The 21845-nt window shown below is 41.3% G+C and overlaps 1 protein-coding gene across 1 annotated transcript in view; it reads left to right on the top strand.

Moving 5' to 3' along the window:
• The first annotated feature begins 314 nt into the window (after nt 1-314).
• The window catches only part of STMN2 (stathmin 2), a 41322-nt gene continuing 19791 nt past the window's right edge, over nt 315-21845 (top strand). The window contains exon 1 of the mRNA XM_005241134.4: nt 315-607. Within this exon, the coding sequence (XP_005241191.1) occupies nt 589-607 (19 nt within the window). The 5' untranslated portion in view covers nt 315-588. The remainder of the gene's footprint in view (nt 608-21845) is intronic.

Genomic DNA, 21845 nt, shown 5'->3' with positions numbered 1-21845 from the left:
GTATGTGGTATCTGTATACCTTTGTAGGAATTGGGATGCTGAGGTAAAAATAATATGAGCAGCTGGTTTACTGAAATGGTACAGAAAATCCCCTGCATTGGGAGGTGGGTGTGTCCTTTGTTGTTTTTTTTTGGTCATATCTTTGGGATAAAATGTGTTAAAATGAATCTGTGCATGTTTTACAGGTAGCAACAGCAGAGCCTTCAACACCAATAGGCTTTTTTCATGTAAGACATAAAACATTTGACATGGAATGTACTATTAAAGCCAGACCAAGGGGGGAAAGGTATTCAAGGACTGATTTCCATTTCAAACTGCATTCTGGCACTTTGTACTCCAGCACCATTGGTGGATCAATATTTAATGCCCGGAGATTCTGGCTCTGCAGGAGTCATGTCAGGGGACCTCTAGAGCCAATCTGCTTGGGTAGAGGAGCGATAATTATTCATGGGCTCCTGCCTCTTGCTCCTTCTCTCGCACAGCCCCACTCTGCTGACTCAGTGCCTTATTCAGTCTTCTCTCCCTCTCTCCACTGCTGTAGCTGGACCCCTTTGCCTTCACCGCCTCTGAGAGCCTGCACATCCCACCATGGCTAAAACAGCAATGGGTAAGAAACCGCATCTCTTTTTCTTCAGCCACTACCAAGGCCACTATTTCCTAGGACCGTTGCCTACACTGGGTGATCTTCTCAGTGTGCCTGAATTTTGGAAAAAAATCAAGACAACGCTAAACATATTTTTAATTTCTTGGATTAGAAAAAAAGGGAGGGGGTGCGGGATCCCGGGGCTTTTTTAACGTCCCGAGATCAGATTAATTATTTGCTGGGGGGGGGGGTGGGCGTGGGGGTTGTCGGCACATAAGCACAGCCTAATTTTGAAACGGCTTTCATTATTTTAAATATGAATATATAGATTGCGGCATTTAAAAGGGAGAAGAAAAGAAAAAAGAAAAAAGAAAAAAAAAAAAGGATACGAATTTTGGAAAGTTACCCCTGCTATCACACGCCTCCTGCCGCTCCCGTAGCCCCCGTTGGCCGGGGCCAGCGCTCCCCGCTGCTTCTGAAACGAGCCGCGACCCGCGGGGGGGTGAGGGGGGAGAAGAGGCGAGGGAGACGGGGAGGCACCACCTAGGGAGACCCGGCACCGGGGGGGTCAGGCCGGCACCGGGGCCGCGGTGCCGGCGAGGGGGCTGCGGCGGGGCGGGCACCTGCGGCGGCGCGCACTGCGGGCCGGCCGCGCCCAGCCGGCGCAAGGGGCTGCGGGGGGGCCGCAAGGAGCCGCCGCTTGCCCGCTGCCCGCACCTGCAGTCCGCCGGGGGGGCGGCTGAAGTAGGTCACCGCACCGCGCATAGCTGGTGTTTTCCACCAGTTCCCACTGGTTTTCGCTCCCCGGGGGCAGCTTGCAGGGCTGCTGTTACCGTGCGTTTTTCAGATCAAGCCAAGCATCCTCCCACCCCCCGCGGCCCCCCCACCCCGCTTCCCCGGGCAGCAGCCGCACCCTACGCCCCGCCGCCGCGGCTCGCCGCCCCCCCCTGGGCCCCGGGGAGCGGCCGGGCGGGGCGGGGCGGGGCGGGGCGGGGGCGCTGCGCGGTACCCGCCGCAGCCGCGGCCCCGGGGAGCCCCGCGCCCGCGGGTCCCTTGTCCTGGCGCCGGCGGCCGGCGCGACGGGCGGCAGCAGCCCGGCCCCGGCCCCTTTGTTCGAGGGAGGCTGGCGGGGTGGGTGGGGGAGCGGAAAATCGCACTGGAAGGGTGTGGGAGGGAGAGAACAGCCGTGGTGTCAGGCTGCTGAAAGCATCCAGACCATATTGCTCCTTGATTATTCTTTTTTTTTAATTTTCTTTCTTTTTCTTTTTTTTTTTGGGGGGGGGGGGGAGAGTGAGGCAGGTTCTATGCTTGATGCATTCAAATTCTAGTTTACACAATCATTCACCATTAAAGTCACGCACACACAAATCCCACAAAATAAGGATGGAGAGCTCCGACACAATTATTACGCGCCCCCAAGAAGCAAATCCCATTCTGATTCCCATTCCGTGCGGACTCTGTTACCGCTCCTAATCACGTTACACAAAGTTACACCAAATTCTCCCGGCATTGGCTGTAACTGCTGCTGCTTTATACATTTATTTCCATGAATGCTGATGTTCCACTCCTGAGGAATAATCGGCATGGATTGCAAGCGTTTTAACCTGGCCATGGCACCCCTGGGAAGGAGGCATGAGGCAGCTGTAGACGCAAATAGAGGAGGGAGACAAGGGCTGTGGGAGCCTGGCCAGCCCTGCAGTGCCGAGCACGCCGTCCCCTCCCCACTGCAGCAATCTGGTAATCAGTATTGATAATTTGTAGTCAGTCGGAGACTTATCGCTGCAGAAGGCTCTGGTAGGAATTCTGTCACTAGGGAAGTAAAGGGCTCATCGGCCTACAGTTAATGATCTCGCAGCACATAAATATAAAGGTTTCTGCAGCCAGAGAGATGCCTGGAATCGTTAGGTTTGCCCAGAGACAAACTGGCTGTGTCACACCAGTTTGCCTATTAATACCTGATTAACAAGCTACATACACGAACCATAAAAAGCAATGTAACTACCTGGCTGGGGGTTCTAAAAATACTAGTTACAATGGCATTCAATTAAAAAATGGAAAATATATTATTAAAAGTGTCTTCCCTCCTTAAACTCACAGAGGCTGAGGATCCTTTTCACCATTTCTTTCGACTTTATTCTTCCTTGTTATATTTATTTGTAGAGAAAATTGGGATCTACACAGCCTATTAGAATAAGCCACTTTATTTCAAGAGTTTCTTCAAGGCAACAAATTTTAATTTCATACGGAAAAACAGATGCGTTCTCAGTCACACACATTTCCAGTTAGTGCTAACTAAGCTGCATTTGTTTTGTACTCAAGCTTAACCCAATAGACCACTGAAAGGACTACAGTGCCTGATTTTTTTCCCCTGTTGAGCACCGTATTTTGCAAAGTGGCAATAAAAGCCAGATCCTGCTGCCACTGAAGCCAACAGAACATTTCTAATCAGCTTAAGCTGGCCCACTGTTATGTTTCTGGCCCTGGTCCAGCAAGGCACTTAGCAGGTGTCTTTGAGTTTGAGCATGTGAATAGTCCTACTGGCTTTGGACAGTGTTCTTCACATAACTCAGGTTAGGCAGATGCTAAATACCTTGCTAAATCTGTGTATATATTCTGCCATAGAAGGCAAAATTAAGCCTCATTTTCTCCTAGGCTTTGTTAAATAAAAGGTTTTCAAGGAAAGCTCCTTTGGTTTACACAGGAATTTCAACAGCTACAAGAACTTCTGGAGCTCAGGACACTCTGGATGTTCATGAAGTTCTTTCTGTTTAGTTTACATAGCATATGAATGATGTGTACCAGGCACACACACACACACACCCCTATTATCTATATTTGTGCATCTTATTTTAAAATTTCATATGACATGACTGTACAGAAATTCTGGAGGCTTTTAAATCGCACCCTCCCCTTGATGCCATCTTCCAAATGAAATCTGGATTGTCTGGATGGACTCCTTCATATCTTATGCCCCCTGCCATACAGGATGTATGTTACATAAATCAGCAGCTTTTGCAGGTGGGGTCACTACAGACCTCATAGGCCATGGACCTGGTTGGATAAACTTTTAATTTAAATAATATTTATTATGAAAACATCTTCAGACAATTATCATACAGAAAGTCTGAGTCCCAATTACAGCTCTTATTTTATAGGAAGCTGTTTAACAGAAATACATGGGATATGTGTTAATAATGTGTTAAAAGGATTTTAATTCAGACTCCTTTTGAGATAGTCATGACTTCTGTGAGCTGATAAATGGCTGTGATTATGAGGGTATGGGGAATTCAGGCAGCCCCATGCTGCCTTCTTTGCATATCTCAGTAAGACTGATTAAACTCTTGTGAAAGTACTTCAGAGTTGTTCTGCTTTGTCATTTGCATATTAGTTACAAGCTCAGACCTCCATACTTAGCTTGATGGATGTTATGTCACTGCTAAACCTGTCTATTAACAGAGTACTACATTACTGGCTTATCTGGTATGTAAACATACACATAAAGTCATAAGTAAGTGTATGATTGTTGAGTTTAACTGGTTCAATTATTTTACTAACTAGACCTTTTTACTGCAAAGGGGTAAGCAATCTGCCTCTGATCTGCCAGTGCACTTAAACACTTGATTGATCTTCAACAACTGCACATGAGTAGTCATCTGGACATCAATGGCAGCAACAAGCTTCAGGTTAAACAACATATGGCTAAGTACCAGGCTGAACTTGGACTGAACATGCTTCTTTCCATACTATGCAGTTTTTAGCAGAAGGTTTTAACATTTCTCTTTTATAAATAAATACAATTATTTCACTTTTATAAATAAATGAACACAAGCCAGTACTGAATTGTTTTCAACTGTCAGAAGATTATGTATCTGAATGGACAAATAGGAAATTACTTTAAGATGAGAATGAATGCAGACATTCAGAAAAGTTTATTGTCTTATAATGTTAGCAGAAATGTGATTTGACTGAGACACCATTGTTCCAAATTTTGTCAAGATCTAGCAGAAGAAACATTCCAATTAGTTTATTTTTCTGACAATTTTGATTACTAAGCTAATATAAAGTCGCTGGCAAGTACAGTTCACTGGAGAAATAAAGATTAGCACCTTTTCACATTCTTTTCCTGTTTTTAGAGTACTCTTCCTGCTATTGAGAAATGAGGCAGTAATAATTTTTAATACAGTCCCTATGGCTAAGAATTTATATTGCCTCATAGCAGTTCCTTACTTATCCTGTGAAGTGTACAGGCGGGAGGATGGAGTGTCATCTATTCCATCATCTTGTGGAAGAGATCCCATAATATGCTGAGGAAATAAAAACAAACTTCAGCAGCTTGAACACTTCCAAAATGTTCTCTCACATCCACCTCCATCATCTCTTTGTCCCAATACAAGGTCTATTTATACTAAAGGCTTCCCTGTTTAATAATGTATTCCAGTAATTCATTCATATTGATTTTGTCAATTTTAATTTCCTTCAATTAATTAATGAAGCCTGGATTTTTTTAAAATTTCTTTTGTATTTATACTACAATAGTACATTTCTCTAGATCACATTTTGCGCAGCTATTTTTTACTATAAATACATGTGTAATGTAACCTCATGGTTATATTTTTTTCTCAGGAGACATTTATATTCATTTCTTTAGAAAAGAATTCTCCATTTTCAAATTAATAGCATTAATTTTTTAAAAAACTCATTACAGAAGAGAGATGGACACTCATATCCAGCAGTATATTTAGATAGCATTTTAGCCTTCAAAGACTATACAAAATTAACTAATTAATTCTCCTAAAAGCCTTCTGTGACAAGTAGACATTACTGTATAGTCTGAAACACAGACATCAGAGGGTTCCCACAACAGGTAGGTCTGGGCAATGCTTCACCTGTGCAGCATTTTCATGTAGGTCTAATTTAACTACCTTATTAGTGCATAGTCAAAAGGAACAAGAGAGGTTCTGCACTCCTGAAAAATATCAAGCCCTAGGTGTCTTCAAGTAGGCACCCTAAAATGGTGTCACTTCAAATGATTGACATAGTTGGAAAATTAACTCACTAAAAGCTTGCCACTAAAAGTGGCAAGAAAGCCACTGTTCAAACGTAAGGGACTGGGGGTGGCTCCTAGCCCTGTGACCAGTGGGCAACAACGTAGCTGGAAGTGATGTCCTCCAACAAGTCTCCTCACAGAGTGTGCTCCCCCCCAGGCTGTATATATGTTGAGTACATTTACCTTTCAACTTATGTTGTGAGGCTTCAAAGCCCTTTTCCTGGCACCCTCACTAGTACTGCCCAGTGCTTTAAGAAGGAGCAAATGTTACATCGTGAACCAGCAGTGCTTGCCTAATTCTCAGTAACTACCTTCAAAAATCCAATGTTAGTTCTCCATGCAAGTCACCTTTATAAACAAAAAGTGTTGCTGTCATTAGGTGGCTAGTAGAGAACGTGTCTTCTTCAGCAGTATCCATAAAATGGATGGTAGATGGGTCAACTTTGCAAATGAGTCTTGCTTCATTGGAGCCAACCGAGTTCAGCCACTGGCCTCAAGACTATCAGCTGATCCTTAGCCCATGGGGACACAGACATTGGTAGCTGATTTGGAGGTACAGCTGGTATTCATGGTTCTTGCTAGGCTACACACCTCCTGCTATGAATAATGTGGATACAGTCTGAGTTGTTGGTTTCCATTCAGTTTAAAAATACTTACTCTTGATCCCACTTGGAGATGTGAGTTCCCCTGTGAACACCAGCCAGCAATTCTACCTGGGACACATACCTCAATCCTGCGAGGTGCTGAGCACCCATGACTGCCGTGCAGGCAGTATCTGTTGCTCTGGTTGCTCAGCACTTTTCAAAACCAGAAAAAACTGCTTTGGAGACCTCAATCTGCACAGACCTGCATCCTCAGTCAAAAGAAAATGGACTAATGCAGAAATGCTGGCTCCTGGGAACAAAATATTCAAGACATTGTGTATCTAAGCAATACCAGCATACAAAGCTGCTCTGTAATTATTTCATTTTCTTTTGCACTTATTATGTTTTTCTTTTTCCTGTCTGCTAATACAGAATTTAACAAATGAAGTGAATTTAAGCTCTTTCTGCCAAGATGTGCAGTTTTAAACTGATGCACAGCATCTACACAAAACTTTAGTCTTTGATGAATACATTTAGAAATGTTATTTTTTTGAAGGTATAGCTGTCTAATCCAGGAAGGTCATAAATAAATTGTAATTTATGCAATCATTCTAATACACAAAACCCATCAATGTTGTAGCAGTTATTGTGTGGAGAAACTGTGATCCTTCATGCACACAATCACAAAACAGGATTGCTGGGGTTTGGTGGGGTTTTTTCCACCAGTTTTGCCCAAGCAGGTCTTTAGTTTAGGGACGTGACCGAGGACAGAGTCAGTAAAGCTCTGAGTCACCTGTGGCTTATGGTTGAACAGCACATTGATGAGGTCTACCCAGAGTAAATGTACTCACCACTCACTGACCCAGAGAGAAATGCAGGGGGGAATTGTGGGACTTCAACTATCCCTTGGGCGCTTCATCCATGCCTGCAGAGAAGCCCTGCTTCGATCTTCTCCATCATGGTGGGAGGAAAAAGAGGTGCCAATGGGTGCACTCCTGGCCTTCAGTCAAACAGCTGGTGGTTAGCCTCCGAGTGTGGTGCTGGATTGTCTCTGCTTGTCCTGCCTCTGCAGAGAACATCAGAGCCACCAAGCTGTGGCCTCTTTCCACCCTCCTATAGGAAGAACGTCATGGTGGAGTGAGGACAAGAGAGCACACAAGAGGAAGGATGACCTCCTCCTAGTAACTGGAAACCCTGGGTGTATGGTATCATCACTGGATTTTGCATGATACAGCAAAATAGAAACAGTTTCGGGAGCAGAAAGTAAAACTTGAGTTTCTTTGGGTGGCAGTTGAGACCCTTCAGCTTGGATCCCCTCATTTCTGAAAGAGATAGAACCCAGCTCTGGCATTTCCCTGTCGAAGGGGGTCACTGTAGACAGCTGTCCCAAAGGGCAGCAGTAAGACAGCCAGCAATGTTTCCCCACACCTGCATTTTAAAAGAAAGCAGTGGCTGTTCCTGCATTTGTGAAGGACCCTGTCCTATCTACGTGTGCCACATGCTGTCAGGTAATGGGCTACACAGATTTCTTCAGAGGACAGGGTCTGGGTTTGAAGAACACCCACTTCCCAGTGTTAGAGGATTAAACATATCAAGTCTGAGGCACCCTTGCTCGTACAAAAATGTAGCACCCTATAACACACCACCAATCTGAAGAGCACAATTTGTGGTATTTATGGATTTTCATGCTCTCTCTGCAGCCATGTGGGAATTTGCAAAATCTGTATTTTGAATGTAGAAGCCTGATTTTTTCTAAATATAATTTTAGGTATATAGCTCCTTTATTGGATTTGTCCCTTAATCATTTTATGACCTGACTTTCTCTACATTAAGATGGGGGTACTCTCACGTACTAACCTCAGAGTTGTGGTTCAAGGTTGTGCTCCATACTGCATGGAAATGTGTAGCAATGCTCTCACATATGAGAAGCTGCAAAAATTCATGCTCATCAGATTAGGAAACAGAGCAATTTACCTTCTAAAGCTGTATTAGCATTCCGTGCTTTTCAGGCAGTTCTCATAATCCTTAGGGAATCTTTTAGGTAAAGAAAAAGTAACAAACTGTGTATATTTTATACTACTTATTGGTGTAGAAGTCTACAAATTGAGAATTTACCTTAAACTAAAGTATACTTTATCTGAAGCTGGCTAAAGTACCCTTAGATGCTTTTTTACATTTAAATATATTCATTAGTCAGTAAGTGTCTAGGTAGCTATACATTTTGATGTTGATACTGTCTTTGACCCTTTCTAAAGTTATTGAAAACATAAATTGTCCTTTTGGCTTAAGATTTCTGATACACACCTGTTCAAATTCATCCTCTGGTTTCCACTAGGATGATCTCCCGATGTGATTTCATTGGCAAGGCTCCCTGAAGTGTGTAATGTTATTACTGTTATTATTATTTTTTCCTTTTCAAAAGACTGTAGAGACCACAGCCAGGTTAAACGTGCAAAAAATTTTTTGCCTACATTTGTATCTAAAAGTGCAGCAAAAATTAAATTTTTTGGGTTACTAGTATTTTTGTACTGCCAATCCTTCAGTTACCTGAATGAAACTGTAAGAAACATGTGCTCCTAGGAAATCTTTTAATTCAAAATGAATGCATGAATCAAGCTGTATAATTTTTCAAAGATTTTTTTTGGAAGAGAAATTCACTTCTGTAACCCATTTTATTAGTCTTTACTAAATATCAAATTTAACTGTTTTGGTATATTTGTTTCTTACATCATTCATGTGAAAAGAAAGAGCAACCGATGTCACTCAGCATTCATGTTTATAGTCACTTGAATATACAGTCTTTGTCTCTAGGTACTGGCATTTATTCAATTTATGTATATGTAATATAAAAGACTACTTCTAAGCTAATATATTTTTGAAATTTTTAGATATTTTTTGATGCTGTCAAAACTGCAGTCAAGGAGCTTTCAATACTATAGGTTGTAGATAGGAAAGAAGCTCATGCTCACTGTGGTTTAAAAACAGAAATGTTTAATCTTTGTCAACAGAACACTTGTTCTCAAAGCAAATAGCTTCCTGCTGTGGAAACTATGATCTACCTCTAAACATTATTTTCCCAGTAAAATATAAATAATAACTTCTTAAGAAAAATAATAGTAAGATATTTATTTTAATCTGCATTGAGGATTCAAGTTATTCCATTCTGAAGTGCATTCACATTTTTTGCAGTGAAACATTAAGGGAAATATCTTACTTAGGGAATCATACTGCATTAGATTAACAGTGTAAAGAATTTTACCTTTTAGTGGTGGGAGGCCTGAAAAGCAGGTTTAAACATGACAGAAGTACTTTTAAGCGTTCTGCAGAATTGTAATTATCAGTTTGCGTAGCTTGGCAATGCTGTTCCAGAGGTCTTGGCTCTGCTGGCATCCTGATTTCTGCAAAAAGGATGTGAACGGCACTGTCAAGGGTAAAAAATTGCAATATTGAGAATAAATACTGAACCCTGGTAGAAAATTCAAGGCATTTAGAGAAGCAAATAGGAGTTATCTACAACACAAAGATTACAAATTTACATATAGTACATTTCTATGTAGATACACAGATATGATTTTCTAGATTAAAATAAAACATTAAGAAAAAGTACCCTGGAAACAGAATATTATATCAGATGGACCTTAGTCTGTCCCTGAACTGCTACTCTAATATTTTTCTAGTCTTTTAGTGTCATTTACATATTAAAGGAAAGTCTGAGCTAGCAGTCAGGAAGGTTTCTTTTCCAGATGACTCTGAACTTTCTTGTGAACAATCTGCTATCCTAATCAGAGTTTTCCATCTGCTTCTTCCCCACCACCTACTGATTTCCAGCCCCAATCTGTTTCCTTGGTACCCATCCCCTCATTTTCTCAACCCAGTCTCATTATCCAGTCAGTCATTGTGTCACCCTCATTCTTGGTCCAGTTTCAATCATCCCACCCCCTCATCTCCTGACTGACTTTACCTTCTTTTTTTTTAATTATTTATTTGTTTTTTAAATCATCTGCTCTCGGCAGTTTCTTCTATCAGGCAAATTCAGCTATTGTTCCTTCATGCAGCCCTTCTGATAATCCTTCACACTTCTGTGGGGCCAGAAGAGGAGGAATTAAGCCCACAGGATAGTTGTTTCCTCTTCTTTTTCCAGTTTCCACCATTCCTCTGGTCCACAGGAAACAGGAGGAGCAGTCCTTGAAGCATCGCTCTCAGCCCATGGGAATTAGTCATGTCCAGCACAAAGTGTCTTCAGAGAAATTGGCTGTAAAGCTTGGACATGTCTCCCAGCCATGGCTGAATCCTGAAATCACATACTTCAAATACTTATTCTACAGCCAGGCCTGGGCAGGTTTTTCAAATGAGGAATGATTTCCTGGCACAAAGTGATAGAGCCTTTCAGACAAATAGAGTAAGTGCTTATTTAGTTCACCCTAGTCAACTTCCCAGAAACAGTGAAATGATTTTTGCTAAAAGCTTCTCCAAAATTCACCAAGAGGCAGCCCTCCAGCCAAGAAAACTGTAGGGCAGATCATTGTAATTTAACAAAGTGATGTTCAGTGGAAGGAGGACGCCCGTATTTTCTAATGCAGTGGAAGAAATAAAAGTGGAAATAGCAATGGCTCACTGTGGTGTGTGGTCAGGCATTTAAGTGGCTAAGATATGCAAAGGCCAGGAACACCAGTCTGGCTAGGATTAGATCCTAAACCAGTGGAAACCTATGGTAGTAGACCCATGTCGATTTACAGCTGATTAACCTATTTTTCCCCCTTTTAAATCTCCTGAAGGATCAGCTTAGGAAGGAAACATTTCCTTTATTATTTTGAAAAGTCATATAAAAGCCAGATACACTAATTAAGGAGAATTTGATTATGCAGGAAAAGAGGCTTTTTTATACGGGAAAAAGAATTTGATTATACAACAAAAAAGAAAAAGCAAGCCGTTATGAGTTGACATTTGTGTAACTCCAGCTCCTGCTACTTTTAGAAGATAATGAAAAATAGGATGGGCACACCAGTCCTGGAAGTTTGATAAGTTTGTTATAAAGAACCGTCTGAACAACACAGAAGAAGTTCTGATTTGCCTTTAATGACAGACCGTTGATGCTGAGATATGCTGGTGCACAATGCACCTTTTTTATTCTAAATGAGCCAAGCACCCTCACAGCAGAGCCCCACAGAAATCAATGAAGCATCTCTGCAGGGATCAGCTCCTCATGTGGTTAATTTAGTAACAGAGTGGTGTCTCTGGGTTTATCAAGATCCTCTTCTGTGTAAGTGAAGGCCAGTACTGCAGAAAAACAGAGAAACAGATAGATATATAGCTACAGAGAGGTAAATAAAGTGACAGAACAAATGAATTCTAGAAATCTTCAGTAATATTTCAGAACAGGGTAAAAATCACTAAATTGAAAAACAATGTAAAAGAAGGAAGGAGAAGAGAAAGATGAAGAACAGAGGTGGACCATGAAAGATTTAATTGGGAGCAGTCTCATTACTGGAAGTCCACATAAATTGTTATAACATAGACATTTATTCTACATCTTCAAAAATCAATGTATTTCTATCATGCAAACCTGAGCAAAGCTACTTAAAACAGAGTTCACTTTCTCTGAACAATGGTTCCTGTTCTAGTTTTATCGTAGCATCAACTGTAACAAAAATATCCCATCAGCAAATGTTCTCTTTCATCCAATTTAATAAATTCTGAATAATATACTAATTTCTTTGCACCATCAGCATGGTTTCAAAGAAGAGGCCATCATTCTTTATTTTTCTTTTCTCATTCATTTTACACATCTTCTGATTAAAGTACTCAATAATATTTATAATCTGTGCTTAACTATGATAAATTTTAACAATATGCTGCTGAGTGGTATCATTATTTTCTTAATGGAGGCAATCAAATGTTTTAATATATGCATAAAGACATGGCAGGATACAATAGCAGAAATATGAATCAGGTGATTAGTAATAATGCCTGCATAGATGGTTCAATGAAAGATCATGCAGAAAAATCTAAAAGCCACAGAATAACATATATGTGACGAATAATGCAAAAATTTCATCTTAGAAAGCCCCCCAGAAAGCATCTATTGGATAAAACTTAAATGCACCAAAGTCAAAGAGGACTTTTTGTTTGACTTAAAACAAGGCTAGTATTTCATCTGTGAATGATCTGATTGCTAGTAAAACAGTATTAATCAGCTCAAGATCAGGACTGGCAAAAACGTCCAACTATTGTAATTAGTTTTACTGGGAGTTAGGAGAAGTTCATGACAGTTGAATGATGCAGGACATGGGCCATATCTTCTAGATGGGCTTCTAGGGGACCACTGATAAATGGCCACAGCTCAATGGGTGCTCAAGCTGAAGTTTATTGAAACATACATGCTTTGCATGTGCTTTTTCCCATAATGTCCCATTAAATAAATGTCTCAGATTTATTTTATGGTCTGGATTAGGTCCTAAGTTTGACCTATATAAAGGTTTTCAATTGTGCCAATTTCTGGTTAAAATAGGCACATTTATATCCACATACTCTATTTCCAATATGATTTTACAGTTTTGCTCAATAACAAAACTTGCAGAGACACCAGATTTGTTGTGTTACTTAAGTTAATACTCACTGATGACCAGGCTGCTATTTTGTTTGCAACGGTTCCAAGAATGGAATGATCATTTAGACTCCACAAGCTATACAAAATCTTCCCAATGAGGCAAAGCCAAAATGTAAAAGAATAATTTCAACCCTTTTTATTTGCTTTTATGTATCTTTTGTATTGCCTGTGTCTATTCTATATGGTTTATTGCTTGCTTTCCAAGCAAGCTTAAATGCTGAGAGAATTTTTACCAGATCTGAAAGGTTACTTGGAAGACTGCATTTCAGAAAGAGGCAGGATGACTGGAGAAATGGCCTATGGTGATGGCCACATCTGAAGTCCAAGAGCTGAACATCTGCAGTTTCTTCCTAGTGACAGCCCAATGAGGTGCTCTTGGAATGTGGCAAAAGGAAACCGTGAGGTTCTTTTGCAAGAGAAGAAGTAGGATGGAGGGCAGCAAGTGAATGAGTGGTTGGGGGAAGAGCCAGGAAGGGATCCTGAGGGATTTGGTTCTGTAATGTGATGGGGATGAGCTCACCAAAAGTCTGCAGCTAATGTACAAATCCTGAATGATAGCCATGGTGCAGAGGTCCAGTGAGATGGGATGGATTTTTGTTAGGATAGCAAACACTAAAAGATGTGAATAACGAAGAGGAGTACAGCTGGGGCTCTAAGTTGCTAGTAAGCCCTCCCTCCTGCAATGGCACACATAAAATTGAGCTCACTTTGGGAATCGAACTATGGAGAAACTGGTTGGAAGGACGTCTAGAAATTATCTAGCCTGTCCTGTTTGAGGAGGGACCATCATCACTTTGTTTAGCCAGCTCCTGAATGGATGATCTCACAACTTCCCAAGCCACAATTTGTAGCTGTTGTTCCTTCTGTTATCTGGAAGAGTTTGGGTCTGTCATTTCACGGATCTTTCCTCCAAATAGTTGCGAGCAGCTAGTATATTGTCCCTTAGCCACCTCTTTGCCAAACTGAACAAACCTGGCTGCCTCCACCACCCCTTTACAGGCCACATGCTTCAGGTCCCTCACCTTCCTGGTAGCTCTCCACTAGACCTTCACCTGTTCCTCCATGTCCCTCTGAAATTGGGGGTCCCAAAACTGGGTGCAGTACCTCAGGTGCAGCTCCACAGCAGCTAACACTTTCAACCACTGGTGAACCCAATGTCCCCTCCTGTTGATTCGCACACGCTGCTGGTTCTGGCCTGCTTCCTTTCTCCATTTTCCCCATCTGACCCCTTTAAAAGAAAGATGGAAGAAATAGCAAAAAAACTCTTCCTTGTGAGACTTTCAGAGCCAACCTACTTATGCTGAATTTATTTCTGTAAATTTACTTTTTTAAAAAAATCACTGCCTAGTATCCATTCTTGTTTTGGTGCTTAGGCTTCATCTTTCAGCACTGACAATCAGGAGTTTACATAGCATCACACTGAAACATCATCTGAATTTTCACTTGGGCATCTGTACTCTCTTTGGGACTGTGTAGAAGACTAACAGAAAATTATCTTATGTCTTTAAATGCTATGAAAATAGATTTTCATGGTGAACGTGTTGAACACTGAAATGTCTAGAAGTAGCCCCAGTTTCTAGATTTGGGGACTAGCCAAAAGATGCTTTTCCAAGGAGATAATGCCAAATGAAAAGATGAATTTTACAGAATCCGCTTTCAACATGGTTGATCAGGGAGTTGCTGTCATCTTTGCTTACTCTGTGCAGTGCTTTCAAAGTCCTTCAAAACCTAAAGTCATTATTTTTGAACCAAAGGATTTATCCAAAGATAAACACCCCTTTGACAGGCGTCCTGCGTAGGGAGACTTTCTTAAATTAAGGACAAAATTTCCCTAAACCCAGAAATTCAGTCCTTTGGAATAACTTTTAATTACATAAATGCAGCCCCTTGCTCTAACATATACTCTCAAATTTGTATAAAAGCATTTAAATTTCTATAACCTTCATTATAAAAAAAGGGAGTTAAGCTATACAGTATAATGCACCCAAGTATAAAACAGAGTATCAGGGCATCTGCAACACAGGTTCCATTATCACAACTCCATGGGTTTAAAGCAAAATCCTCCACAAATACGAGTTACATCAACAGGCAAACTCTAATATCAGAATTATTATACAGAAATTTAAAAGTCATTTACTAAGAGCTTATTTTGTTCTGGCATTCAAATTTAAAATATTGTTGTTAATTAACGCAATTACAATGTGTATACCATTGTCTGTATTATTGCAAGGGTAGGAATCCTTCATTTTTAAGTAATCTACTTACATATGTCATTTGCAACTGTGTATAGAAAGCAAACTAATGCCTTTATTCAAACTGATGAGACATCCTTATTTTTAAAATGTCCCACAACATTAAAATTCTATTCAAAACCCAGAAGAAATTTGGATTTTTCAAACTGTCTCCTTTCATTGTCTTTTGCATTTTGACATTTAGTCGGTAGTCATGGCAGCCACTAAGAGTGATTGTGTAGTATAAAGATGCAGTTACACATATTTGGCTTTGGGTTAAGTACATCAAATATACGTGGATTGCTCAAAATCAACCAGTAAATGTTTGTGAAAAAAGCTTTATATAGATACACATTTATGTATACACATATATATAAACCAAATAATGATTGTTTCTATGCGTTTGCTATTCAGACACTATAAAATGGGTCTCTAGTCGATATGAAATGCTTAGTTTGAGGGGTACCTTCCACGGCCCTCACAGTAGCATATTGTCTGTAAAATGGATTCTCCTGGTAATTATGATGTGAAAATAATTGCAATATGTTCTGCACTCAATGAAATGACTCAGCAAGCAAGGAATACCTTTAATTACTGGAATGTAAAGATCAAGAGTCCAACCCTATTGCAAATTATAATTGCATTTATCCCATACAATATAAACAAAAATTTTTACTTAGCTGACTGCCCTCAGTATTTTCTTTGCCTAAAGCAAAAAAAATGCACCTTGCAATTTAATTTTCTTATTGTTTTCTGAGTCTTAAATTAAGACTAATATTTTGATCAGTTCAAAGCACAATTTTTTAAATACTGGAAGATGTCAAAGATACCTGCACTTTGGAGTGGCAGAGGCTGTGTATTACTGAGGGTTGTGGTTACAACCCTCACATGAGTTATAAAAGGAAGACACATTTTATATCTGACACAGTTCTATTAAAATCACATGTATATCTGATCCCAGAAGAATAGCAAGGACCAGCCTGCCACTGAGAACTGGCACCATAGCAATGCATCTCTGTTCCCTTGACTGAGGTACTCCACAACAGCTGAGGCTCCCTAAATCATGAAAACAGAAAAAGTTGGGGGTTTTACCCATTCTTTTTTAACTGCCTGCTTTGCTAAAGCATCTTGGGCCATTCCTTTGCTTGATGCTGTATTAATGGCTTGCTTTTAGAACATGTGGGTAATTGTGCAAAAAATTTGCTCTCTCAAGAAGCTTAGTATGGCTCTTAGAACAATTTGACTGTAATCTCAGTCCAAAGACGGGGGAGGGATTTCATAACCTAATTGAAATAATATTAGTACAAATCCAGAAAGGATCTACTGTGTCCAGGTGAAAAGGAACAGTAACAGAACTGCCATTCTCTCTGGGCATTATAATATACAGCCGCCATGGAATAAAATGACATCATGTCAGTGGGTGATGCATGGCCAGGTCATGCAAGACCGGGAAGAGTTTGCTGAGCCTACATAAAGGGATTGTCAGGGTGATGCAAAATTAAGTCAGTGGAAGCCTCTGAAGAGATCATTGGAAAAAAATGAATAAATGCCACTCTTCCAAACATACATGGCTGAGGGTGAGATTCAGAAAAATAAAAGAAATGCTGGCAGCTAGCTCCATCACACTGTGCTCTAGTAACCCAGTCTTACTGTGCTACAACAGAACCCATAGCATGATTTGTACCTTGGGAAGATGCTGTTTGATCATAGTAGGCTGCATAACTAAACCATTGCTGTTCTATTTCATCATACTAGATTTGCATCCTCAGTCTAGGGGCTTCACCAGCCAGCACCCATTTTGCCTGCAGCACTCTCAGAAAGACTGCCTGTGAGGTGTCACTCATCCAGAAATCAGAAGACCTGTGTTCTCCATGAAGCTTCCCTACAGAGCGGTTCTGTGACCTGAGGCAGGTTTTTTTTCACCTCTGGGTCATTTCTCCCCAGCATCCCATGCCTGTCTTTCTCATTTATGCCATAAGCTCTTTGTCCTAGGGTGTTCATATCAGACATGTTTGTGCAGAAAGTAGTGCAGATCTCAGCTGGGCCTCCATATGTTCCCACAACACAATAATGAGATGATCTTAAAAGAGTTCCAGCAGACAGCAGCCGTCTCTGATAGCCTAGACCCTGACTGCTGGGTGCTCCAGGGGAAGCTGGTGAGCTCCACATGAGGACTCAGAATTGCACTTCCCACGTAGTGCTGGGATCAGCAGCAAGCTTTAGGCATGCTGCCATTGTGGTGGCTGACACCTGCACGCCAGGGCTGCCAGGGCAAAGCAGGCTTCCTGCAGGCTCTGCAGCTTCCAAGCTGTAACCTAGTCTACCCCACACCACACTTACAAAGACACCGAAGAAGTACCACCTCCTTTGCAAGTCCTTTCCTGGTGCCTCAACCACCAGCGTGGCCCCAGGACCAAGCCAAGCACCACTGTTTTGCAGCCAGGAGACAGCATGGCTCGGGGGGGTCCTGAGCACTACACAGCCACTTCTGAGGGAAGGATCATGAATCTGGGGGTTGTCCTGCTGCAGGGGAGTCCTGAAGCAAACTCTACTAGGCTGCTGTTACAGCAGGCTAGTACAGGTGGTAGCCCCAGATCTCAGAAATGCTGAGGCAAGATAAGCTGTGTACAGCAGGGCTGGGATGGGTGCATGGGGGAGAGCCTCTGAGAAGCCTTCTGTTTCTCTGGCCTTCACACATGAATGTTAGCAGGCCTGAAAACACTGCTTTTAGCCTGAATGAAGGCTGAGTTTCTGGTTCAGTGCTGCTTACCAGGCGGGATCTTCAAAGCCATGTTAGTGGAAGTTTTGGAGTGAAATATCTGTCTTTTTAAGCTGTTTGATATGTAACCTGTCTCAGAAGTAGAAGAGTTTTAACAGCTTTGTGCACTGGCAAAAGGATTTGTCACAACACTTCAAGCATATGATGAGAAGGAGATACGTTACACACAATGAGTATTAAATCCTGGAAAGGAAATCTGCCCATTCAGAAATTCCAGGGCTTAAGGTTTTGATTCTTAAATCATTCACATAAGACTCTGGTGATGTCTCAGGGGATAGGGATTTTTCTTGAGAACAGGAAAACTAATGATAGGATCAGACCCAGAATGATATATGCAGAACCATTGCTACTACTCTATCACTAGTCCTAAACTAGAAGTAAAACTGAAGATTTTTCTGTACAGCAAGACAGAGCCAAGCTTGCTACAATACCAGTCAAAAGAGACTGTTTTCCCCTGTGTGCAGGTATGTAACAAAACCAACAGTCCTCAAACAGGTCAGATGAGTCAAGTTAGGAGGGCAGTTTCCTCCTGGTGCAGCTGCCACAGCCTATTCCCTTGATCTTTTTCCATCTAGTTCACATTCAGGAAAGTCTTTTTGGTTCACATCACCCCATAGCTGAATTCCTGCAGTCTTCTGTGCTTTACACATGACAGCAGATAGTGGAATGGTTACTGTACGAGGCTGCCTCTCACACTTAGGTGATAATAGTGTATCAGGAATTATCTATGGCTGTGGTGGCCTCTTACGAAGGTAGGCGTAAGTCCAGCAGCTTAAACATCAGCATCCTGCTAAAGCATCTGAAGAACAGGGGCTGAACTTCTCTGCAAAAAAATTAAACAGTTATTTTTGGTTAACCAGCAGGAAGTAAAGCTGTCTTAGGAGTACTGTAGCCTTTGAGTTTACTCCTCGCTGTTCATCCTCTCCATTGCCTTCAAAGTCTGTTTTGGTAGCTCAGATCCTTTCCTCCATAAAAAGCTCAATGGGAAGAGAACTGGAGGAAGAGAGAAGTGGTGTGGAGGAAGGGAGAGAAATAGGGTGGGATATTACTTGAAAAAATTGCAAAGGCAAAGCACACCTTAAAGAAGGAGGCCTTCTCCCCTTGGGGGAAAAAAATGTGGAATTTCACCCTGGCTGAAGTTTCCTGAAGTTCAAATGGATTTCAGGAGGGCCACAGACCTCTGTATTAGCATTGGGCAATGTTGCCTCCTCCTCAGTCCCAGAGGGCTGTTGGAACTGAACTGCTAAGGGATTCCTCATGCCAGTGTGATGCACTGGCTCTCCAAAGGGGTGGCCCAGAAGAAAAAGAGCAGCATCTGTTTCTGCCACTGCTACAGACAAGTTTCTGCAGAGCTGGAGAAGCTTACCCACAGCTTTCTCGTCTGTTCTTCCCATGTTTCCACCAGCATGCAGTGTGGTGAGGCTGTCGGGGCCCTGAGTGCACCAACAGGCTCTGGACAGGCACATGTCTGTATTCCCTGCACACTGCAAGGAAGCGTATGCGTTTTCATTTCTTTAAACAGGCACTACAGTCTGACCCAAGACTCTCTAATAGTGACTATGGCAAAGCATTTGCATCACAATTTGTTTCATGTAACCATGACAAGATATTTTTTCCCCAAAGCCAAAAAAAAACTTCTATTGAAATATCATTTTTACAATGTGGCTGCATTAGCCCAACAAAATAACCCCATTAATTCATGTCACAGATGACCATAACAGTCAGGGCTCAGTAAATTATTTTTCTCATTGCTTCAGCAGTGCAAATTACATAAATCTGAATAATACAAAATAGTAACCTTAGGTATTTACCTTTTGACATCAGAAGACAAAGTGAACAAACCCATTTGAATCCAGTCATACACACATTAAGTAAAAATCACTGACCACGGCATCCAGAGTAATGCATTTTAGTCCAAAAATCCATAGCCATGATCAGCGATGAAGCTGTAAATTTAGGGGCAATTATCAGTCAGACTTGTGCCACCCTCCAATTTGCATGTTTGCATGTGTTTGCACTGACACTCCGTAGATACAAGACAGTCATTATTGGGCAGTCTTTGCATATGCAAACAGCTGCTTGTGTATTCCTTGGGATGGGTTTTCCAGCCAGATCCTATGCTACCTGAACTATGCTATAGAAGTGGTATGCAAGGACTTGCACTGGAGGACAGGGTTCATTGGCACAATTTGACACAGTCTTAATAGGAAGCTGAAGGGTCAAATCTGTCACTTGCATCTTTTTTTGAATTTTGAAGAACCGGTGCTACAGTGCTCCCTGATTTCACTGCCATCCTGTGGTTTTATGAATGACACTAACTCTTGATTCTACCCCAAACTGTTTTAAAGCTGTTTGTTAAAATGTTCTCTTGTTGGAGAGAATAAAATTGCTAATACTTCTGCCAAAACCTGTGTAGCTTTAGTCACTCAGAACAGTCATGAGGGTTACAGAAATCAATGCCTAAAACTGCTTTTTAAAACTCTCAGTTGTCATAAAAGCATGTTAGATCTGTCCAAGTTCTTTCTTTTTCATTTTCTGGACATATGGCAGGAAACACTAGAGTCACTGTTGACAGAGGAAACTCAGTAATTCCCAGTTTCTTTTCCTTATTTTTTCTGTTTCTTGTTTCCTTTTTATAGTACCTGCTTACTCTATGGCTTAGATACAGAAACATCAAAAAATTCAAGGGCAGGGGACATGACCAAAGCTCTGTACCTGTCTCTATGTTAAACTACATTGCAGTACACGAACAGTGCAATTTTAAAGACTTAGCCACCAAAGAATGGCCTCGGGTGACTGAGGGTCCCATGCCATCTTTCTCACCAGTGAAACAGGTGAGCACTGTAGGGCATTACAGAGCCCATAAACTGTTAGTACAATTTAAAGGAACCTCTATTTTGGAGGGGGAAACTGGAAAAGCACACATATACATAAGGTTGTGAGATGGACTCACACCAAATTCTCTGTTGAGCAGTGCTTTGCATTCAGAGAGGCAGTAATGTGTAACATTGATCACATAAACAGTAATCACACCTATGTGAACGACCAAAATGAGATGTCACTCATGACTGAGCATGAGGGATGATCTCAAAGGTCATTTCCAACCTAAACAATTCTATGGTTCTGTGATTCCATGTATTCCTTGCAGGGGCTTTTGCTTTCATTCCCTCCATCACTAGTGACTCCATAAGCTTATAAATCCTTAGGGTTTCTGACAGCAGAGAGAGATACATCGGCTTTAACACAACCTAATTCGTTTATCTTAGACATCTCTCTTGGAATGGGAACAGTTCCTCTCTGGTGGTGCTTCTCTCTCCATTGACTAAAAACAAAGCTTTTATGACTGCTGCAAACTAGCTGTCTTAAATATTAGATGTCCAGCATTAATTAAAGTGAATCCCAGACTCACACATTTCAGACGAGTGCCAAAAATTAAATGATATGTAGAATACCTATCACTCGTGCCCCATCTTGAATTTTACTTATCCCAGTCCCATGTGCTCTTTCACCACTTTACCAGCACTCATCATGCAGCTTTCTTCAAATACACCAGCAGCTATGGGGAAAAAACTACAGTTATGATCATATAACACCATTTTGTTTGACAGAAAAGGATGCAGCACACTTGAAATGGATTATAAAAAAAATAATTACTAGCCAACAGAGTGTGCCTGTTGGTGTTCACAAAATGGCGTGGCTTTTTGTAACTTAAAGCATTGTCTTGACAAATCAAAAACTCTAGCACCTCAAAGGGAGCATTAACAAAGTGAAATTTGTAACAAACTGCTTTGTCAATAACATCTGTGAGAAACTGATTTAAAGGATGGGTGTGGTAGGTCTTCTCTACCTTGTACTTCATGCTTTACTTACTCTTTTAACTTCTTACTTCTGCAGTCTCTTCCAAAGCAGAAAACAAAGCAGGGTTTCAGTTCACTCAGCTGACTGTCTCACAGGTGCCTGGCAAGGAGCTGAGCTGTGTTACAGGTTGCACATTTTGACTATGGGCAACGTGCC

The sequence above is a fragment of the Falco peregrinus genome, chromosome 3 (genome assembly GCF_023634155.1).
Source record: "Falco peregrinus isolate bFalPer1 chromosome 3, bFalPer1.pri, whole genome shotgun sequence".
Taxonomy (NCBI): Eukaryota; Metazoa; Chordata; class Aves; order Falconiformes; family Falconidae; genus Falco; species Falco peregrinus.
Note: the sequence above shows the minus strand (reverse complement) of the source record. Positions and strands in the feature narration are given on the sequence as shown.